Consider the following 22,197-nt stretch of genomic DNA (forward strand, 5'->3'; position numbering starts at 1 on the left):
TTTGCTCTGTTTTACCGTCAACAATACATCCCCCATTTTTTTTTTAAAAAAATGCCACATTAGTGTTGTACTTCCTTCACTGATTTGTTCTACCTTACTTTTTTTTTTGCGTTTTTTTTTTAAAAAACCAAGTGCTGTACGGTGTAGTCGCGCAGTTTATTATACTCTTCTCCGGGTAAGACCCGGGGCGCATCCAAGTCAATCAGTAGGAACAATTGGTTTCTGCCTAGGAGTAAGGGTCGAACAAGGACGCGTACCGGCATACGTATCGTCCAGGTTCGTTGGTTACATCTCTTACATTTTGTGTAGTAAACGATGGCCATGCGGCGGTCATCACCTTCGCCACGACCCCGCGTGAGGTCGGCGTCTGTGGCTTCCATTCCGGATACGCAACGATGTGAAGGAATTCTTTCATCCCGTTCCATTGCAGGTACGGCGCGCTCCATAGAATATGTGGGCGACCGATGTGTATGGGCTGCAGCAGTTGATGGTCGCGTCTTAGTTTATTCGCTCTCCGATGGTGAAGTAGTTGCAGAGGCGGCCGTACGTGAAAATACCTTTTGTACAGTACTACGCCTCGTGTCAAGAAGACGCATTTGGGCTGGGTTCGCGGACGGTTTTATTTGTTGCTACGACAGTTCGACGGCGAATTTGTTGAATGAGTTTGTTCAGCATGATGGCGCAGTGAACTGCCTGGCCACAACCCCTTATAGTGAGTTTGTTTATAGTGGCGGGGAAGATTGGAAAGTGTACCAATGGTTGAAGGAAAGTTGCACGTACGTACGGCTCTTCTCTGGTCATTCTAATGCTGTGCGATGTGTTGTTGCGCATATAGTGGAGAGTGCGTCAACCCGTTCTGTATCGGAAGGGGTGCGCTCCCTTGGTGATGACATGTACAATAACGAGGAGGACGAAGGGGGAGAGGGGTGTAATGCTCGGGTTAATGAATCAATGGAGGAGTACATCATTTCGGGAAGCGACGACATGACCATTAAAATATGGGACCCCCGGGCACCCTTGCAGATTGAACTAAACCTAGCTTGTCTCACTACGCTTCGTGGTCACAATGGTGGTGTCCACTCCATGGAGGTTTTCCGTCGGAAGCAGGAGCTTTGGTCCGGTGACGGTGAAGGTGCTCTGCGTGTGTGGGACCTCCATGATGTTAGGAAGCCTTCTTGCGTTGCCGTACTGGAGGGCCAACATAGCGCATCCATCTCATCCATAGTGCGTATTGATTCCTGCATGTGGAGCAGTGGCAAGGACAGCTTCGTTGTTTTATGGGACGCGTACGAAAAGGTAGCCTTACGTCGTTTTGTTCCCGGCGGACGTGCGGCTTCTAGGCCTATCTTCGTGATGCGACGGCTTTACCGGGCAGCTCATTGGGTTATATGGCTTGGAGGGCTCGATAGGAACATTCATTCTCTCAGTTTTGCAGCGGACGGTGATATAGATGGAAAGTTGCTTCGTTCAGAGAAGCGGTGTGCGGCTAACAAACTGCGTTACATGCGCCTACAGGAAAGAACTATGGAACTATGCACTCTCGTAGAGGAATTGGAAGAGAAAAACAAGGCATTGGAGACTCAGGTGCAGCAGCTCAACGCACTATTACATAGATCGTTGGAGGCAAGTCAGCCCTTAGACCACGGAAGTGGCAGAAGCAGATCAGCAGGTAAGGGAGGAGTTACATTTCGCCGCCTAAAAAGTGACGCAGAAGGTGACAAGGCACCATCAAGGCTTGCCGTGGACACAACGTTGAAGCTACCGAGTGGGATTGCCTCACGGTGCTCGACAGCAGATCCGTCACCGGAAAAATCCTTTAAGAAAGATGTACGGGCGTGGGAAAAGCAGGAAAAACAGACCATAACGGGTGATATTTCGGACGGGCAAAAACTTATCGATCAGATGGAACTCATCACGTCGGCTGAGTTTACATTGCAGGACGTCAGTGGTGTTGATGGCACAAGTCGCCTTGCCTTCGAGGCGTACAAGAAAGAGGTAGAACTGAAGTTGGCTGAGGAAGAATTGTCGCGACAAGCGCTGCAGCGTGAGCTGGCGGAGGCGACAAAGTACAAGACGATGTGGGAAACGAAAAACGACGCGTTACGGGACGCCTACGAACAAATTGAAAACCTACAGCGAAATCTCGAAGGCGAGCAACGGTACGTCAACGATCTACTGCAAGAGATGGCTCAGTTATCCAACAAGAAAGTGCGTGGGGAGGGTGAGGAAGATTTACCGTGTGCAGATAATCGCACTCCTACAGAACCTAGAGACCCTAGCACTGGTTACTCACTATACAAGAGCATCCCAGGCAACTACTGGGACAACATCTGCACGAACTATCCGGACGTTCTTAGGGATACCCTTTTTTCCGAACTCAGTGAATTAGTTAGTAGTTTGGGGGCAGTCGTAACAAATATCGCTTATGCTTCAACGGGAGAATGTCTTTTGGTCGAGGCGGTTGTAGGACCTACCACAGTTGGGCGAGAGAAAATGCAGAGCTGTCTGGAGCTACATGCATTTCCTCAGACACGTACCCTTCACGAGAGTATGTCCACCCCATTTCGTAAGGACGCTTCGGTAAAAAAATCGGAGAAGGATAATGGATGGAAGCTGTTGGTGGAAGCGAAGGAGAGGGCAGAAATGGAGCGTGATGAGGCCTTGGCAGTGCTTCAGGAGGCTACTGATGAGTTGGAAGCCATGTATGAATATCAGCGTCAAGTTGAGGAGCGCCGTGCGAAAACCCCTGGTTTATGCGACATCACCGCGTTACGAGACCAGAAAAATAGCAGTGTAACTTCCTCAACTTCTCAGGCGTGTACTAAAGTTCCCATATATGTGGCCACAGCAGAAGAATATGAAGAGGTTCTTGCAGTTATGGGTAAGTTAGAGAGGGAGCGAGATGAGGTACTTCAGCTGCTTCAAAAGAGTCAGGCCAACTCAGTTTCGACAACGAATAAGGCTACATCAACCAGCTTCATTGATTCACAACACCGGCAGCACAGGGAAGACACTGCCGCCTCCCAAACCGTGAGTGTCAACGAATACTCCAGGGTCGTCGCCGAGAAGGAGGGAGCGGAGGCTGAATGTCGGGAAGCTCGGAGGAAACTTCAGAAGGCCCTTCACGAGTTGGAATCTCTTCAAAAGCTTCATCTTCAAGCTGAGGAACAGCGTTCTAGAACGCGAGGGTTGGCGGGGTCCACTAGGTTACACGGTCGAAAGAGTACCAACGAATCTTTATTGGAATCACGAGAGGGTACTAAAGTTCCCATATATGTGGCTACAGCAGAAGAATATGAAGAGGTTCTTGCAGTTATGGGTAAGTTAGAGAGGGAGCGAGATGAGGTACTTCAGCTGCTTCAAAAGAGTCAGGCCAACTCAGTTTCGACAACGAATAAGGCTACATCAACCAGTTTCATTGATTCACAACACCGGCAGCACAGGGAAGACACTGCCGCCTCCCAAACCGTGAGTGTCAACGAATACTCCAGGGTCGTCGCCGAGAAGGAGGGAGCGGAGGCTGAATGTCGGGAAGCTCGGAGGAAACTTCAGAAGGCCCTTCACGAGTTGGAATCTCTTCAAAAGCTTCATCTTCAAGCTGAGGAAGAGTGGCGTAAAAAATTGAACTCGTCTGGGTATTCAGAGAGCTCATGGAGAGGTGGGAAGAAGCCCCTCTTGTCCTTCTATCCTGATGGTGACCCAACACTGCGTGGGTTGGGCAGTGGAGAGCATGTGAAAACCGATGATACGGACGCACTGTTGTCGGGTGAGGAGGTTGCAGACCACAGGTTGCGGGGGGGGAGGCGAAATCCCAGTAAAGGTTCCACCACATTCGGAAGCAGCGACCGCACTGCAAGTGCAGATCAACGCCGCAGCAGGCTGTTGCCCACGGCATCGGATATCGACATCGCTACAGGGCACGTCACTCCTGGTTTAGGGAGTTATTTTCACAATCTCGCTGCGAAGGAAGAATATGCTAGTGCTGCCACACAGAATCTGACGCGTCCTGTTGATGTCGGCGCACTAGATTTGAAAACAAGCAAGTTTTCACGTTACCGATGCATGCTTGGAGAAATGTGGGGTCCGCTGGTAAAACGGTATAGAGCGTTGGTGGAAGACGTCTTTCTCATGGAGGTTTTCCGCGCTACGTCAATACCACCTAACTACGTTAAGGGTTTGGAGTTTGGCCGTGGTGGATTGTTCGTAGAGGTTGACATCTATGACGTTCACTCCTGCGAAAATGTTAACCTTTGCCTGCAGCGCCACAAGTTTAGTGTGTTGGATAAGTTGATTCGTCTCAGTCAAAGCTGCAGTGCAACTGCACATGACCCACATCAATTAGGTGAAGAAACGTCGGCCTCACAGCGGGGTCCTGGCTGCGTTGCAGAGAGGAACCTAGGTTTAAATGGCGAAAGTCGCAAATTTTTTCAGCAAACGTCACATTGCATTGACGAAGCACAGGCGAAGGAACTTGACGCATTCCGCTGCCGGCGGGCTTTCGCCAACAGTTTACGTCGAGGAGAGGAAACGTTGCGTTCGTTACTTATATCGCAATCGGAAATCGACCCGAAGGTACCCGTGGATTCGTTAGCATTGCAGCGGGAACCAATTTACTGTGTGACCCTTGACGAGTATCGCTGTGTTTTGAGGCAACTTGGTGCTGCAAGTCGACGTGTCACTCAACGCCAACGCGACATCAGCGGTGATGAGCAAACGCGGCTGTGGAACGAACATGTGGTGAAGCAAGCAGAGAAGGAGCGCCGGTTCGCGCGGAGATTGAGCCATCCCTATCCGCAGTTTGCAAAGGGTAGTCACACTGAATGAGACGTCCTACTTATGCGGCGGAAGAGAAGAAAGGAAAGTTACCTCGCGTGGGGGGAGAGGGAAATCTTAGTGAGGAAACTAAGGTGTTCAACATAGTACCAGGTGTTTTCAATACCCGCTAAATACGGTGAGCCATCACGACCTGGAAAGTGGGAGAAAACTGCATTTCTTCGTTTGATGTCGTTCACGCCTTAAGTGGTTCCCCTGTTGCCACGTGTCAATGTTTACCTCCCAACTCATATATATATATATATATATATATATATATATATGTGCGTATCTTATCTTTTTTTGTTTTCAAACTGTTACAACAGCCTTCTATTCATGGCATCGCGATATCATTGTTGTTACTACTATTGCATCAAATGTCGGTAGCGTCGGTTTGGATAACTCTGTGTTACCAACTCACTCGAGTCCCTCGCAGTGCACCTCTTGTTTTTGTGGAGGACACCAGTGGGGGGGGGGGTGAAATTGAGAGACGAAAAATGCACTCTCCATTTGCTGCCCTCTCCGCCTCCAACTGCCGCCGATGTTTCTGCGTGGTGCGTGGAAAAGAGAGGGGATTAGCGAGAAGGTGGGGAGGGGAACGGGGAAATAACGAACGGTCAACGATCACTTGTAAAAAGGAAAAGAAAACGATTGCTTCCGGGCGTGTGTCCGTGTGTGGGAGAGAGAAGGGGAAGGCGAAGCAAAGGAAGTTATTTTCCCCTGTTAGATAACGATCTGGGAGAAGTGTCTGCATACTCCTTTCTTCCACTATTCCCACTCACTCCGTTCGTTTTGTGTGCGTACTTTTTGGTGGTGATTAGCTAGCGCGTAAATCAAAAGCTTGAACTTGCGTGTAACACTACTTTTTACACCTCACCCTACTCAGTACAGTTATAATCGTTTATTTATTGTCTTCTTTTTTTAAAAAAAATATTATTATTTTAACTTTCCTTTGAACACCCACATTTTATGTCGTTCTGTAGTGGTATTCGCGGTTGTCCAGCAGCGAACGGAAAGAGGAGAGGCAAAGAAAAGGGTGCTTATGAGCGAGCCCAGGGAAGTGGGCTACCGGCACATTTTAAGATCGGCATCGGCCACCAGCAAAGTGAACGCCAAGAACCGGAGCCCAACCGTAACAAAGAGTCCCAGCACACCTACCGACAGCCGTGGCGTTAGCGCGGCACGTATGCGTTCCTTCTCAGGATCTAGTGTCGCGAGAGCAAACCCTCGGATCCCACAAAAAGATGACAGTTCGCGGGAGGAGGTGAGGGCTCTTCGCCTGCTGCTCCGCGAGAGGGAAGAGCAGGTGGAACTACTTCATGCGCTCTTGAGTGAAAAACAGTTGTTATTAAATCATAACAAAGCGGCCGAGGAGCGCCTCCGGCAATGTGATGAGCAACTTGGGACTCTTGCGGCCGTGCTCGGACTTGAAATGGAGTCGCAGGAAAAGGACAATTTGCCCCATACCACGAGGCAGGCGAAAGGGAGTGAACTGGGCACTGTGAAAAAAATGCCGAGCGTTCGTTGCATCTTAGACCGTGTTCAACAGCTAGTGTACGACAAAACGCACCTGGAAAGCGAACTTGATGTGAAACTCCAGGAACTGGAGTGGGCTCAGACAGAGTTAGAAATGCTGCGTGGAGGCACCCTTTCACAAAAAGTGTCACTGAAGAACGACGCGGGAAAGTGTGGTTCTTTGGCACAAGAGTTGGAATCACAACTTCGTGTTAACGCTGAACTTGAAAGAACGCTGGCCGATCTGAAGGAAAAATATATTATGTCGGAGAGGATACTGGAGACTTTGGAGAAGGACCACCATCAGGTAAGTCAGGTGCTACACGGAAAGGAAAAGGAAGTTCTGGAATTACAACGTAAGGAACGAAGCGTCGCTGCGGAGTCTAGTAAAAGGCGTGAGTACGAAATCTACCACATGCAGTGGAAAGAACCGAATAATCTCATCACAACGCATCACCGCTGTCATTTTCGTGGAGATAGCTGGGTAGGCTTGTTACGGGAGAAACCACAGGCAATGCAGGCTGCTCTTTTGAAGGATATCTCGCTGGAACTCCGTGCCCCGTACGGCTTCATAACCATTGCAACCATGGAATCGGTGTCGGAGCTCGTTGTTTTCGATGTTATCATTCGTCATCCCGTTTCACTATCTGAAGATGATGTGGAGTTACGGCTTATTGGATGCTCCTTCGATGAGATGTCACTTCTTCTGAAACAAGCGGAGAATCCGAAGGAAGGTCATGACCTTGTCCTCCACCAGTTGAAGCTCCTGCAAGGGACTATTGTAAGGAAAGAAGAAGAGATAGCCGCGCTGACAAAGCAATTACGAACAACTAAATTGTCCCTCGAGGAGAGACAACGGCAGTACGATGAAGAGAGTAAGCTGGTTCATATGGCGCTAGACGAAACGGAGGAGACTGTTAAGGTAACGTACAGCGAACTGAAGATGCGTGAGTTGAGGGAAGAAGAGCTGAAACTGCAACTTCAGCAGTGCTCAGAAACAATTTTATCGCGGGACCAACGAATTATGGAACTTACAGCGCAGCTGCGTGAGCTTAATAGTACTGTGGCAGAGGAAAGTGAAGAAAATGCAAGGATACGCGATGCTACATGCTCCAACGGCCCCGGAGACAAACACGATGGAAGATCCGCAGAGGGGAGGAAAAAATGTGTTGAAAATGAAAGCGATGGCCTCTGCGATACTCTAGTGAAGATACCTTCCGTAAAAATGCACGTTGTCGAGGCGTCATGGAAAGGATTGGATCCCCTGGCATCGACTGAGGCAGTTATGACGCTTGACTCAAGGGCCCAAAGCATTGTGCGCACTATTCTTATCGGTGAGATGGCGACTGTTGCTCACGTCCTTCCCTTGAAAGTTCTTTCACTTCAGTGCACTTGTTGCTCGTTGCGCGCGGAGGTACAAGTACACATCAGTTCTCAAGTTGAAGACGCAGACCGTTCAACCGAGGGTCTTGATAAATTCCGCCCAAGAACTACCATCGCTTTCCTGGAGGAGTGGTTCAACATGCGGGAGCTCATTGAAAGTCGGGGACGGAGGGTGCAATCACTCGCAGATGAGCTCACCAGTTTAAACTTGTCAGTTGCCGCATTTAAAGAAAGCGGTAAGAAAAATGAAGAGGTAGAAAAGGCAGCTACGACTGGAACCCCTTCATGTGCGGGAGAAACCTCGCAGGGTGATGAAGAGAAAAGGGAAGAAAAAAGGCTGTGTGAATCACTCGACCAACAACTACGACTGGAGCGTACCCAAGTTCGCACACTACAAGCGGAGAAGCGAGCGAAGGAACTTGCGCTACAACGGGCAAACGATAAGTTAAACGAAGTTACTGCTGCATTTGAGGCGTTGCAGTCAAATTTCGCTGGGAGAGATCACCGCCCCACTCGTGACGAAGATGCAAATGCCTGTCGTCTCGCAGACGTTCAGGCAAAAAGGCGCCACGGGAGGAACCAAAAGGACAACAATATGAAGGGCGTGTGTGACGCAGAGTTGGCGGGAGGAAATGAGTCGTTGAGGGCAGAAAGGGGGGACGTTTGGTCTGCTCTCGCTGACGCTTATGAGGAGTACGATACCTTATACGAAAGGTACGAAAATGCAATGAAGCAACTTCAGGACCTGGAGAGCTCGCTCCGGGAAAAACTGTTACTGACGAAGCGGTCTCACGTGTACGAGAAACAAGTCGAGGAGTTGACCCAACAGAAGGAAGCACTCATAGCAGAGCAGGAGAAGCAACGCGAGAAGGAGGCTCTATTGCGGGAAACTGTTACTTCACATCAGCGCGATATTGACCGACTACAGAAGGAACTTGATCGTAAGACAGAGTGGGCAGAGGAGGTTATGCGTCGTCTTGTAGAAGAGGAGGATGAATGCTCCAGATTGGAAGGAGCTGTCAGATCCCTTAAGCAACACTCCACGGCGGAGGTAGCGACAAAGGAAAAGGTCGTATCGAATGATTTGAAAACTAAAGACATCCAGCGGGTGCTTTACACCTTTTGTACCACTACCTTGGGAATTGACGTACCAGAGCAAGAGCAGTCCGTGGATGGTGTTCTGGCACTTATTGCTCGCGCCTACGCGAACAAAGCCAGTGGTGCCAGCATGCAAGTGGCGTTTGCCGATAGGGAAGAGGTGTCAACCGCAATTCAGTCGCTCAATACAGCAGTGCAACTGCTCCAACAGTCTTTACCAACAGTAAGGCGCAGAGCATGCTCCGATGTAAGAAGTAGAGGACGCGCTGCTGTCGATAACTCACCGCGTAGCTCCCCAACTGGTGTAAGGAAAGTGCCTTCGAGGGGGCGGCCCATGACATTCAGTGGTAGGGGTGCAACAACATCGCCACCAGTGCGGGCACCACAGATATCTGGAAGGAGGTTGTTGGGGCAAGCAACGCCAATGAGGTCAGCACCAACCAACACACCGAAGAGACACAAAACACCACAGCAAGAAAAGGTCAATACCGTAGGTCCTTGTCATCCATTGATATCGAGTGCCACGCGCGTCGTGCAACTTGTGCAGCAACTGACCGGAACTCCCGTACAGCCGAAGGTAAAGCCTACCAAAACGGCAACCAAACCACTTTCGAATACAGCAGGGGAGGAACTTGCTGAAGAGTTTGTACGTTGGAGCCGTGAACAAACAATTTCTCTTGCGCTGATTGTTAAGGACTACCTCCACGACGCACTGAGGGCAATGAGTCAAGTAGCGTTAGCTCATGATGCAGTAACCACAACATATCAAGGACTACCGGTGGATCACACGCTCAATCTGAACACGGCAAAGAGCTGTGTAACACACGCACTGAAAAGCATCGTGCAGACCATATCTTCCCTACTCTCACATCGGGAAATAAGTGAGATTGAGGGAAAATTCGGAAAAGATTACCTTTCTATGACTCCTGCGCCACGTGGCAAGACAACCAAACAAGAGGATCCGCGCCGTCAGTGTTCTGCTCCCGCCTTGGGTCTCGCCCCGCGTCCCGCTAATATAACGTTGTCATCTGGTGATCATTGCCGAAGTGTGTCACGGGATGTTGACGGGCTTTCGGTGCGCCCGCAACGAGAGGCCCTCTAACCTAATTGGGTATACCCGAGAGCAAACGTGTAGGCTCGTCAAACATTAGCGACGGTTCTGTCACCGAGCTAACCGTCGATACACCACCTGTACACCACGTATATGCTTGCGTGTCCTATTACAACAAATAACTTAAATGCCAAAAAAAAAAAAAGTATTTAAGGTGCCACACACTCTGCGATTGTACCTTCTCCAGCAGTGTGCCGAGCCTACCTTTAGCACTGTACCTTCTTGATTTGTTGTTACTTTTGACTACTGTGTTGATGAATAAGCTGAGGCACGCTCAAAGTGTAAAATAATAGTTTCATCTGAAGGGTCACCTTTTTACTGTACATTCTTTCTTTCCTTTTTTTTAAAAAAAGAAGGGGTTCACAACGTTCAGCGCACACCTGTTCATAACGCCCACGAATGAATAACTTCCCCGAATGGGAATAGTAAAAGAGAGAAGAAGATATGGCATGACACTACGGAAAACAGCACCACGTTTTTTTTTTGCTTTTCGCTTTGTATTGCTTTCGTGTGTAACTTATGGGTCATTTGTCTACACCTTTGTTTACCTCTCAACTGTATAAATATAACATAAATATGCGATTGCCTGTATTTATTTGTTCATGTACACTTCACGGAAGAGTTCTTTGTGCTTTGTAGCTAACTGAGAAGCTCATCCTTTCTCTTGTACCTTAAACTTACTCCCTATAAATGTTGGTCAATTTCTGCCGTTTTGTACTGTGATGGCTGCTTGCACGTGGATTTTTTTTTTGTGTTTCCACTTTGTGTACGTGACCGGCGTTACGAAAGCATTGTGTATCCTTGCTGTTGGGCGGTATTTTGCCTCTCACTTTGTACCAATGAAGGGCTATCCACTTGCCTGTAAAAGTTTTTTCTTGTTCTTATTACGGTGAGTCAACATGTCTGTACCTTGACAACTCTGTCCCCTTCGCTGCGATCTAGCTCCTTTTTTTTTAATTTTGTGACATTATTAAGTGCAATACATTTAGACTGTGATACGACAAACATAAACGCATCACTGTAGTCACAAGTAACCGTTACGGCGCACGTCTTTGAGTAATTGATCCGCACGACAGAAGGCGGCACATACCGACAGGAATCACCAACATCTCAACATTGCAAATGCACGACGGAGATGGCAATATTGAACTCATCATTGGCCCCATGTTCGCTGGTAAAACAACAGAACTGATGAGACGTGTCCAGCGACACAAACACGCCCAAAGATCATGTTATATCATCAACTATTCACGAAACAGTTACCAAAATCAGCGACTGTCAACTCACGACCAGCTTTCACTGACTGCCAATGTGTCCATCGCAAAACTTAGTGAAGTGTGTGATGAATGGCGTGACTACGACGTCATTGCTGTTGACAATGGCCAATTCTTCCCTGATGTTGTGGGTTTCTGTGCACGCGCAGCCAATGAGGGGAAGACTGTCATTGTGTCAGCACTCGATGTAGACTGCCGAGAAACTCCTTTTGATGAGGTTTGCCGTCTTGTTCCCCGTGCAGAATCAGTGTTGAAACTCAGTGCCGTATGCATGGAATGTCATGAGCACGATGCTTTCTTAACGTATCGCACCATCGAGAGCAACGAGCGTGAACTATATGGTGGAGCCGACATGTACTTGGCTGTGTGCAGGTGGTGTTACAAACAACTTACCATGAGCCACGTTGATGCGCAGAAGACATCTGCTTCCACAGCTGCAGTTGTGCCAAATGGTGCACACGGTCGCATTGAACTCATCATTGGCCCCATGTTCGCTGGTAAAACAACAGAACTGATGAGACGTGTCCAGCGACACAAGCACGCTCAAAGATCATGTTATATCATCAAGTACACTGGGGACACACGCTACAGTGAAGGTGCTATAACTTCTCACGACCAGCGTGCACTGACTGCCAATGTGTCGGTCTCTAATTTACATGACGTGGGTGATGAGTGGCGTAAATACGATGTGATCGCGGTGGATGAGGGCCAATTTTTTCCTGGTGTGGCCGCGTTCTGTTCCAAGGCTGCCGATTCGGGGAAGGTTGTAATTGTGTCAGCACTTGATGCCGATTACCTACAAGAGCCATTTGAAGAAATTTGCCTTCTTGTTTCCCGTGCTGATTCTGTTGTGAAACTTAGTGCCGTGTGTATGGAGTGTCACAATCGCAAAGCATCTTTTACATATCGTACTGTGAAGAGTGATGAGCGCAAACTTGTCGGTGGCAGTGATATGTACATGTCAGTTTGCAGATCATGTTACGAAACTAAAAGGAATATGGTGCAAACTGAAAAGTACATTTACAGTTGTGTTGGGATCAATGAAGGGAGTTACTCGGAATGTTCCCCCGGGCCAAGCGAGCGCAGTTCAGCAGGAACCTCCGGCGTCCAAACTTCCGTCAAGGTGGATGAGCAGAACTGCACTGAACCGAACACAGAAGCTAAAAAAATGCCTCTGAAGAGAAAAAGAAATCAAATGGCCGTTGATACTACTTAGTGCCAGGTGTACTATTGCGCAACGTATTGTGCCATTTTTCTGATCTTCAAATTATTAGAGTTGTTGGTAAAACAGCGTTGCTGACCACTTAAAAAAAAAAAAGTATACATAAATAGTGGTTCTTTCCACTGTTTCCCGGGATCCTCCTCTATTTTTGAAAAAAAAAAATTTGGTTCGTTACTTTTCCCGAGGTAGACGTGTAAAATGTTTTAATGCGGCGCATACACAAGGAGAAAAGATGCTTATGTGGTCACGTTTACTGTGCTGTGCTCGCCAAGGCTTGTAGTACGCAAGGCACAATTTTCGAAACGCGGTATGTTTTCCTTATGTGCACCATCTTAAGTTGCTGCTGCCGCTGTTTCCTTAAACTTTCAGGGCATGCATCCGCCACCATTAAGCATGTTTAAACCATTGCCTGTTAGTTGGGTTTTTTTTTCCACATAACAAACATTAACCTTATCGTAGCCGTACACCTTTGGGGATGCGGCGAGCAACAGCCATCGACGTGGCAGAAGCTGTCGCCGCTTAGAAGAACATTCACACGAACCTGAAGGAAAACATAATACGCGTTTAGGTTTCAACTCGTGAGACGCAGTTCGCCACAGGGAAACGCTCGTACGAGCATAGAATTGCTTTTATAGAAATCGGGAAATTAGGAGGGGAGAATTAAGAGATTAGACGTGTTTGAGGGACTATGGTGTTTTCTTGTTAAAGTGGTGAAACGCTTGTCAAGGTGGACCTTGTGTTTCCTTACCTCTGTTTGTTATTGACTTTTTTTTCCTTTTTCGTCGACCCAACTGCCTGCTAACCTGTGATCTTTGGTCCACCGCCTGTTTGTGCACTATAGATTACCGTTGTGGTATTCCTCTCTGTGCTTCGGACTGCTTCCTCTCTTTAACCTGTTTCTTTTTTCCCTTTATAATAACGACGACAATAGTCCTTTAAGTAGAGGTCCAACCACTGCCATACTGGCACCAGCGGTTACGGTGTAGGTGTGCAATTAATTTTTCGCATAGAAGCTTCGCTACGGCAGGCAATTCCCTCCGTGCCAACTGTTATTAAAGAGTAGAATCACAGGAGGAAGAAATGTTGCACAAACCATGTGTACAGGTGGTTATGCGGTTCCGCCCAAACCCTGGGGTTGCTTCTCCTTTTTACTCCACAGATGACACGGGTGCACCATGGCTTACGTACGATGAGCGTACCGTTCGTGTCGTGGAACGCGATCCGCCGATGGACCGGAAACGCGTGGAACCCAATGGGGGCCCTTGCGGTGACAGCAATGACCCCCCAGTTTCAAAAGCGCTCGTTCCAGCGCCTGTAACGAGCTACACGTTTGATGCAGTGCTCTCCGATACATCAACCCAGCGCGACGTGCACAAATGTGTTGGGGAACCTGTGATCGGTAATGTGCTGAAGGGTTACAATGCTACAATATTTTCCTATGGGCAAACAGGGAGTGGGAAGACGTATACGATGTTGGGCCCCTACGGGGGGTTGGCTGATGCTTTCTTCGAAGATAGTCCGTTCTATGGCGAGCGAGGGCTCGTACCGCGAGTAGTGGAAGAGTTGTTTAATCGTTTGAATACCATGAAATCGGAGGAGTACACGTGGCGGGTCAAGACACAAATGTTTGAGATATACAGGGAAAATATTGTCGACTTGCTTATCGAAGGAGACCAACAACCTCAGACAGAGTATCGCATAAGGGAAGGCAAAAACAGTCAAGGTAGTTTTTGTATGTACGTTGACTCTCTAAAGGAGGTTGAATGCCGTACCGCCGCTGATTTCATGGATATACTGCAGAGGGGTGTGGCGAGCAGGCACACACGTGAAACGGGAACAAATGACCGCTCTAGTAGAAGTCATTGCCTGCTCTGCTTATTTGTGGAGCTGAAGCACAATGAAGATTACAGTATGTGGACAGAAAGCAGGCTTAACTTCGTCGATCTTGCAGGCAGTGAACGAGTTGCGACCTCTCAAGCGGAGGGAGAGACCTTAAAAGAAACTCAATACATTAATCTCTCTCTTTCACTTCTAGGAAATGTTATCCACCGCCTTGCCGGCGGTAACACTGGACACATTCCCTACCGCGATACGAAACTGACACGAGTGTTGAAGGATTCACTCGGTGGTAATTCACTGACCACTCTGCTATGTCACGGCACAACCGAAGCTGCAACAAAGAGTCAAACAATTAATACACTTCGATTTGCTCAAAAGGCACTTCGAATAAAAACACGTGCTGTCGTCAACAAACCATCGAAAACAACGATCAAACAACAACAGCAGGAGTTCTACAAGGAACACACAAAACAGTTGGAAAAACAAATAAGAGTTTTGCAAGAAATTATTAGAAGCCGGGAAAACACGGAAGGTGAAAATTCTATGTGCGCAAAATGTGAGAGCATGAGTGCTACGATCGCGTCATTAACAAAAGAAATTGAAAGACTTCAGAAAGAACTTATAGCAAGAGAAGAACAGCTACAGCAAACGCAGGAAACAGGAGACTACTACAAAAAGAACTGCGAAACCCTCGAAAACGAACTAGCAAAACTGACAGAGGAGCAAGAAGCAAACGACGCAAGGCACATCGAAGCATACACAATTCTTGAAGAAGAAAGTGAGAACCTCAGGGCTGAAATTGAAGCGCTACAAAAGCAATTAGCAGAGAAGCCACACAAGGACGCATCCAACTCCGAAGCTCTTTCCAACAAAAATAATACGCGGAAAAATAATTATAATGATTATAAAAACCGCGCTACTATGACAGATCGTCGAACACACTCAAATTGTTGCACAATGACTGACCCTGTTACAATTGTTATGCCTGATGTCATGGAGGATATGCAACGCCGTCTAACAAAGGAACTTATCAACTGTGGTACGATGACAGATATCCGTTCACACTCAAATTGTTGCACAATGACTGACCCTGTTGCAATTGTTATGCCTGATGTTATGGAGGATATGCAACGCCGTCTAACAAAGGAACTTATCAATTGTGGAACAATGACGGATATCCGTTCACACTCAAATTGTTGCACAATGACTGACCCTGTTGCAATTGTCATGCCTGATGTTATGGAGGATATGCAACGCCGTCTAACAAAGGAACTTATCAATTGTGGTACGATGACAGATGGCACCATCTCCACTAACCGCGCTACTATGACAGATTGTCGAACACACTCAAATTGTTGCACAATGACTGACCCTGTTGCAATTGTCATGCCTGATGTTATGGAGGATATGCAACGCCGTCTAACAAAGGAACTTATCAACTGTGGCACAATGACGGATATCCGTTCACACTCAAATTGTTGCACAATGACTGACCCTGTTGCAATTGTTATGCCTGATGTTATGGAGGATATGCAACGCCGTCTAACAAAGGAACTTATCAACTGTGGCACAATGACGGATATCCGTTCACACTCAAATTGTTGCACAATGACTGACCCTGTTGCAATTGTCATGCCTGATGTTATGGAGGATATGCAACGCCGTCTAACAAAGGAACTTATCAACTGTGGTACGATGACAGATGGCACCATCTCCACTAACCGCGCTACTATGACAGATCGTCGAACACACTCAAATTGTTGCACAATGACTGACCCTGTTGCAATTGTTATGCCTGATGTTATGGAGGATATGCAACGCCGTCTAACAAAGGAACTTATCAACTGTGGCACAATGACGGATATCCGTTCACACTCAAATTGTTGCACAATGACTGATCCTGTTGCAATTGTCATGCCTGATGTCATGGAGGATATGCAACGCCGTCTAACAAAGGAACTTATCAATTGTGGTACGATGACAGATGGCACCGTCTCCACTAACTGCGCTACTATGACAGATCTTCGTTCACACTCAAATTGTTGCACAATGACTGACCCTGTTGCAATTGTCATGCCTGATGTCATGGAGGATATGCAACGCCGTCTAACAAAGGAACTTATCAACTGTGGCACAATGACAGATGGCACCATCTCCACTAACCGCGCTACTATGACAGATCTTCGTTCACACTCAAATTGTTGCACAATGACTGACCCTGTTGCAATTGTCATGCCTGATGTTATGGAGGATATGCAACGCCGTCTAACAAAGGAACTTATCAATTGTGGTACGATGACAGATGGCACCGTCTCCACTAACTGCGCTACTATGACAGATCTTCGTTCACACTCAAATTGTTGCACAATGACTGACCCTGTTGCAATTGTTATGCCTGATGTTATGGAGGATATGCAACGCCGTCTAACAAAGGAACTTATCAATTGTGGCACAATGACAGATCTTCGTTCACACTCAAATTGTTGCACAATGACTGACCCTGTTGCAATTGTTATGCCTGATGTTATGGAGGATATGCAACGCCGTCTAACAAAGGAACTTATCAATTGTGGTACGATGACAGATGGCACCGTCTCCACTAACTGCGCTACGATGACGGATATCCGTTCACACTCAAATTGTTGCACAATGACTGACCCTGTTGCAATTGTCATGCCTGATGTTATGGAGGATATGCAACGCCGTCTAACAAAGGAACTTATCAATTGTGGTACGATGACAGATGGCACCGTCTCCACTAACTGCGCTACTATGACAGAGGTTTGCCGTCAATCTAATTCGCTTGATCGGCGTGTGTCTTGTGTATCGGGTACCGCTGAAAATGTGTCGTTGAGTGGGGAAACGTTTTGTAGGAATACATCTGTGAATACCCGTGAGTGTTCATATATTGCACGAAACACCATATTTGCTTCGAGTGTTGTTTCTTCATTTGTCCCCGTAATTGGGGAAGGACAGTTTGAGTGGTGGTGTTTGGACGATGTGTATGCTCATGCTCTTTTGTTTTCTTACTGCAATCCACGCGATGTGGGTATCAATATTGGCTTGTTCGATGACTGTGATGATAAGGTGCTTTTGCAATCTCTTGGAGTTGTTCATAGAACACTTGGCTCCATTCGTGCTGATTATGATGGCAGCGTCGTCTCGGTTATTCGTAGGTTTTTGGTTCAGCAACGCGGTGCCCTTGCAGGAGACGGCGCTCTTGAAGGTTGTGTGCCGTGCGAGGCTCTATTCGAGGTTCTTATATCTGCCAAAAATGCACTCTTGGTGGAGCCAATGGTCAGCGACTCCTCTACTGTGAAGGGGGAAGATAGGGTTTGTCACGGTGATGGAGAAGGTGCACTTGACAGCTGCGTATATGCTCACTTGCAAGTGGCGATGACCGCCGTCTTCAGCATTGCACGTGAGCGCGGTGGATATTTGTCGGATATTTTCGCATCTGTGAAGGTTCAGAAAGCACTCGAAGCAATGCGTCAGTTCTTCACTTCCAGCAATTTATTTTCGAGTGGAAGTAGCAGCGTTTCTAGTACCTCCGAGGCCAACGGAGATAGTAGCAGCTTCCTCGAAGACATGCTGAGGGAAACAGAGGTCCCGCGTTTTGTACTAGGAGGTGCATTGCAACGGGCAGCCGCGCTGCTCAAGGATGATGTGGTGACCAAATTGCAGAGGCGGAGATTGTGTGGCGGACTCTCGTTGGAGGAGGCCCTTCTTGCGTGTTATTTGGCTGAAGAAAGAATCACCGCCCTCACTGAAATCGAAAATTTGAGAGAAGAAATGGTACAGCCTGTTACACGCGAAGCGCTGGATTTAATTGACGGTGCGGTGAGGGCTTTTCTCAAGAGTGAAGAGTCCGAGGATTTCTCCGCTGAAGCCACAAACCACATGAAAAGCAGCTCCTTCACTACCGCACTGGCATTTCTCTTCACGTACGTCGCTGCTCAAACAGCGACTGAAACCGTCGGGCTTCCTCAAGATAGCACAGAACATGTTAGAGATGCGCTAAATGTAGTTGCGCAGACACTACTAAGGCGTTCAGTGTCACAAACTTCAAGATTTGATGTAGCACAGAGTAATACAGCGATAGACCCAGAAAGCATGCAACAATCGTTGAGGATTATAATGGATTATGCGGAAAGTCAAGGTTACTACCCAGTCACATGCGATACGTCAGAAGCAGGCAGCCGGTCCAATCATCACTGCCAGTACTCCCAGCAAACCCGTAGAAAGGACACGCCCGACATCGACGTCACGAAAAGGGAGGCACTTATGGAAAAAATGGATTCGCCTCGTACCACTCCAAGAAGTTCACCGCACCCTCGGTTATCCTCGCCACAAGAGCAACGACCTCAAACGAGCGTGGTTGTAGTATCGCAACCAAATGTAACAAGCCACCACATCAACAACCTCGTTCACAGAGGAAGGATGACTAACCCTGTTGCAATTGTTATGCCTGATGTCATGGAGGATATGCAACGCCGTCTAACAAAGGAACTTATCAATTGTGGTACGATGACAGATGGCACCATCTCCACTAACCGTGCTACTATGACAGATCTTCGTTCACACTCAAATTGTTGCACAATGACTGACCCTGTTGCGATTGTTATGCCTGATGTCATGGAGGATATGCAACGCCGTCTAACAAAGGAACTTATCAATTGTGGAACAATGACGGATATCCGTTCACACTCAAATTGTTGCACAATGACTGACCCTGTTGCAATTGTCATGCCTGATGTTATGGAGGATATGCAACGCCGTCTAACAAAGGAACTTATCAATTGTGGTACGATGACAGATGGCACCATCTCCACTAACCGTGCTACTATGACAGATCTTCGTTCACACTCAAATTGTTGCACAATGACTGACCCTGTTGCAATTGTTATGCCTGATGTTATGGAGGATATGCAACGCCGTCTAACAAAGGAACTTATCAATTGTGGAACAATGACGGATATCCGTTCACACTCAAATTGTTGCACAATGACTGACCCTGTTGCAATTGTTATGCCTGATGTCATGGAGGATATGCAACGCCGTCTAACAAAGGAACTTATCAATTGTGGAACAATGACGGATATCCGTTCACACTCAAATTGTTGCACAATGACTGACCCTGTTGCAATTGTCATGCCTGATGTTATGGAGGATATGCAACGCCGTCTAACAAAGGAACTTATCAATTGTGGAACAATGACGGATATCCGTTCACACTCAAATTGTTGCACAATGACTGACCCTGTTGCAATTGTTATGCCTGATGTCATGGAGGATATGCAACGCCGTCTAACAAAGGAACTTATCAATTGTGGAACAATGACGGATATCCGTTCACACTCAAATTGTTGCACAATGACTGACCCTGTTGCAATTGTTATGCCTGATGTCATGGAGGATATGCAACGCCGTCTAACAAAGGAACTTATCAATTGTGGAACAATGACGGATATCCGTTCACACTCAAATTGTTGCACAATGACTGACCCTGTTGCAATTGTTATGCCTGATGTTATGGAGGATGTGCAACGGCGGCCATCAAACAGACTTGATGCTTCCACCTCATTAAAGGTGAGCAAAAACAATGGCGACGTGGCTGTGTACGAAGCTGTTCGCTTTGGTGACGAAAAAGTAGTGGTGGATAGTTGTTCTGTGGCGTCAGTGAGTGATAGTTTCCCGCGGGATTTGTCAAGTGAGGTGGGTAAACTTCAGTTAAGGGTACTAGATCTCGGGAAAGAGGTTTACATGCTTCAGAAAGAACTTATGGCAAGAGAAGAACAGCTACAGAAAACGCAGGAAAGGGCAGACTACTACAAAAAGAACTGCGAAACCCTCGAAAACGAACTAGCAAAACTGACAGAGGAGCAAGAAAGAAACGACGCAAGGCGTACCGAAGCATACACCATTCTTGAAGAAGAAAGTGAGAACCTCAGGGCTGAAATTGAAGCGCTACAAAAGCAATTAGCAGAGAAGCCACACAAGGACGCATCCAACTCCGAAGCTCTTTCCAACAAAAATAATACGCGGAAAACGGATAGCGACCACGCTGTTGACGGGAAGGAAAATTTGGGTCTTCATCATGTGTCCTCTGTGAGATCACTAGTTCACTTGAGGGAAAATAAAGCAAGGGAACATCTTCGAAGTCGTTCGTTGTCCAATGGCAGGGAGCCCCCTGGTGGTGTTCTACCTACCGAGCTGAGGACATGGCCGCAGACGGCGCAGCAAAGTGCCCCCGCTGCTTGCACCCATGAAAAAGGTGTGGAACGAAAACTTTCAGAGGAACTCGATGAGAGCGACGTCGTGAACCACCTCACCGCTCAGGCAACTCCTGAAATGCTGAATCTGAAACCCGAACTATTTGTAAAAAACCCTGCTTCGTTCGATCGTTTGGTGTCATATCTTACGCGACTCGTAGAAAGGGCTGAAAGGGAACCCGGAGCGCTGAGTTGTGAGGAAAGACACCTTTCTGAGGTATTGAAGGTGTTCTCCACTTTTTACTGTGGTTATCGTTCCATTGAAAGTGGTACCGGCACTTGTCCCATTGTTGATGGGAATCTGCGTTCACGCGGTGGGAGTTCACATTCACTGCGTCCTAGGGCAAAAGGAATGTGGTCTCCAGAATCCTTGCGGGTTTCCCCTGATGTTGGAAGGAACGTTGACGCTGTGAAGGAAGACCAAAATGGTAAGCATCTCGGCCCAGTGCCTTCCGCAAGTACGACATTTCGAACCGGGCGTTCTGAGAGGTGTACTTCCTCCGTTCGTGGCGTGGCGTTGGTGGGTGGGCTTTTGGCGTCGAGGAGACGCTCGTCAACTGCTCCTTCACCGACAGAGGGGCCGCGGGTCCCTCTGCAGAGGGAAGAAATAGAAGACCTGGAGGGAATGTCAGAGTTGGTGTCTTCCATCGAGGACATGCAGTCGCAGTTAGCCTACTTCAATTTTAGCAATGAGCCAGAGCTGAGGGAGTCCATCAAGCAACTGCAACAGCACCTCGAGGAACTCAGAGCAGTCCTGGAGAGCCAAATGTCAACGACAAAAATGTCACGATCACCCTCCTATATATCTAGTTTCAGGGGAAGCTGCTTCTCACAGGGTAACCAACAGGGTCAAGGTGTGCAAGAGGGGAAGCCACCACTAAAAGCAGAAAGCAACGGATGTCAACCTGCGACCGACAGCGCGTGTGATACAAATTATTCAAACGGTGGCCAGACAGGCTATTTAGCTGTATGTAATGCTGTAAACACTTGCTGTGGAGGGAGAGGTGCGTTCCATCGTGGTTCGAATAGATGCTCCCACTGGGTACCACTGAGAATGCACAGGGCAAATCACGATGAGAACGTCGGGTTGGCGATGAATGAGCCTGGTGGCTCTATTCCTCAAGGACGGTCAAATGCTTTTGACGACGGCTCGCAACGCAAGTGTATGGCGCCGAATCGACGCAACCAGAGTGCAGTGATGAGGCGGTTGCTGGACTCTATGCGATTTGACCTTGACTCGTATGTGTACACGGCTGCCGAACAGAATGCCGCTAGCGCTGCTTTGCTAGAGGAATCGTCTTCTCTCAAGGAAAGAGAAGCAGATATGTGGTTACGTCTCAACCAAACAGAGTTCTGCGAGATGGCAAGGATAGAAATGAGGCTGAAAAGGGATGACTTACGGGAGCTTCAGCATGAAATCCACCGCATGCACTTGTTGCACGATAAAGAACTCGTAGAGCGGAAACGGAGGTTGTTGATTTATTCCTATAGAAAATTGCTGGATTTTGCAAAGCGAATGTCCGATATTCTTAAGGCACGCGAGTTCTGTACGGGCACGCTGGAAAGCCAGCGGCTGCTGCTATTAGACGAAACGTCAGATTTCACAAAAGATGTAGAAAAGTACATTGAGGTTCTGTAGCAGAAAAGGATGCACTTGTCGTAATATGACGT

At 47.7% G+C, this 22,197-nt stretch overlaps 5 protein-coding genes across 5 annotated transcripts, besides 2 other annotated features; all 5 read left to right on the plus strand.

Annotated features, from left to right (window-relative positions):
* Positions 1-315: 315 nt before the first annotated feature.
* On the plus strand, positions 316-4,824 carry Tb10.70.7300 (hypothetical protein, conserved; the record flags this gene model as incomplete). Its single annotated transcript, XM_817250.1, has 1 exon — positions 316-4,824. One exon carries the CDS (start codon positions 316-318, stop codon positions 4,822-4,824), a length of 4,509 nt encoding a protein of 1,502 aa, XP_822343.1.
* A 238-nt stretch (positions 4,825-5,062) lies between these two features.
* Positions 5,063-5,096: a microsatellite.
* A 93-nt stretch (positions 5,097-5,189) lies between these two features.
* On the plus strand, positions 5,190-5,543 carry Tb10.70.7290 (hypothetical protein, unlikely; the record flags this gene model as incomplete). Its single annotated transcript, XM_817251.1, has 1 exon — positions 5,190-5,543. One exon carries the CDS (start codon positions 5,190-5,192, stop codon positions 5,541-5,543), a length of 354 nt encoding a protein of 117 aa, XP_822344.1.
* A 185-nt stretch (positions 5,544-5,728) lies between these two features.
* Positions 5,729-5,757: a sequence feature (AT_rich).
* Positions 5,758-5,854: 97 nt separating this feature from the next.
* Positions 5,855-9,910, plus strand: Tb10.70.7280 (hypothetical protein, conserved; the record flags this gene model as incomplete). The annotated part of the gene is made up of 1 exon (XM_817252.1): positions 5,855-9,910. One exon carries the CDS (start codon positions 5,855-5,857, stop codon positions 9,908-9,910), a length of 4,056 nt encoding a protein of 1,351 aa, XP_822345.1.
* A 1,131-nt stretch (positions 9,911-11,041) lies between these two features.
* Positions 11,042-12,409, plus strand: Tb10.70.7270 (thymidine kinase, putative; the record flags this gene model as incomplete). Its single annotated transcript, XM_817253.1, has 1 exon — positions 11,042-12,409. The coding sequence occupies one exon, from the start codon at positions 11,042-11,044 to the stop codon at positions 12,407-12,409; it is 1,368 nt and encodes a 455-aa protein (XP_822346.1).
* Positions 12,410-13,495: 1,086 nt separating this feature from the next.
* Tb10.70.7260 (kinesin, putative) lies at positions 13,496-22,165 on the plus strand (the record flags this gene model as incomplete). Its single annotated transcript, XM_817254.1, has 1 exon — positions 13,496-22,165. One exon carries the CDS (start codon positions 13,496-13,498, stop codon positions 22,163-22,165), a length of 8,670 nt encoding a protein of 2,889 aa, XP_822347.1.
* Between the last annotated feature and the right edge of the window lie 32 nt (positions 22,166-22,197).

This window comes from Trypanosoma brucei, chromosome 10 (assembly GCF_000002445.2).
Source record: "Trypanosoma brucei brucei TREU927 chromosome 10, whole genome shotgun sequence".
NCBI classification, from domain to species: domain Eukaryota; phylum Euglenozoa; class Kinetoplastea; order Trypanosomatida; family Trypanosomatidae; genus Trypanosoma; species Trypanosoma brucei.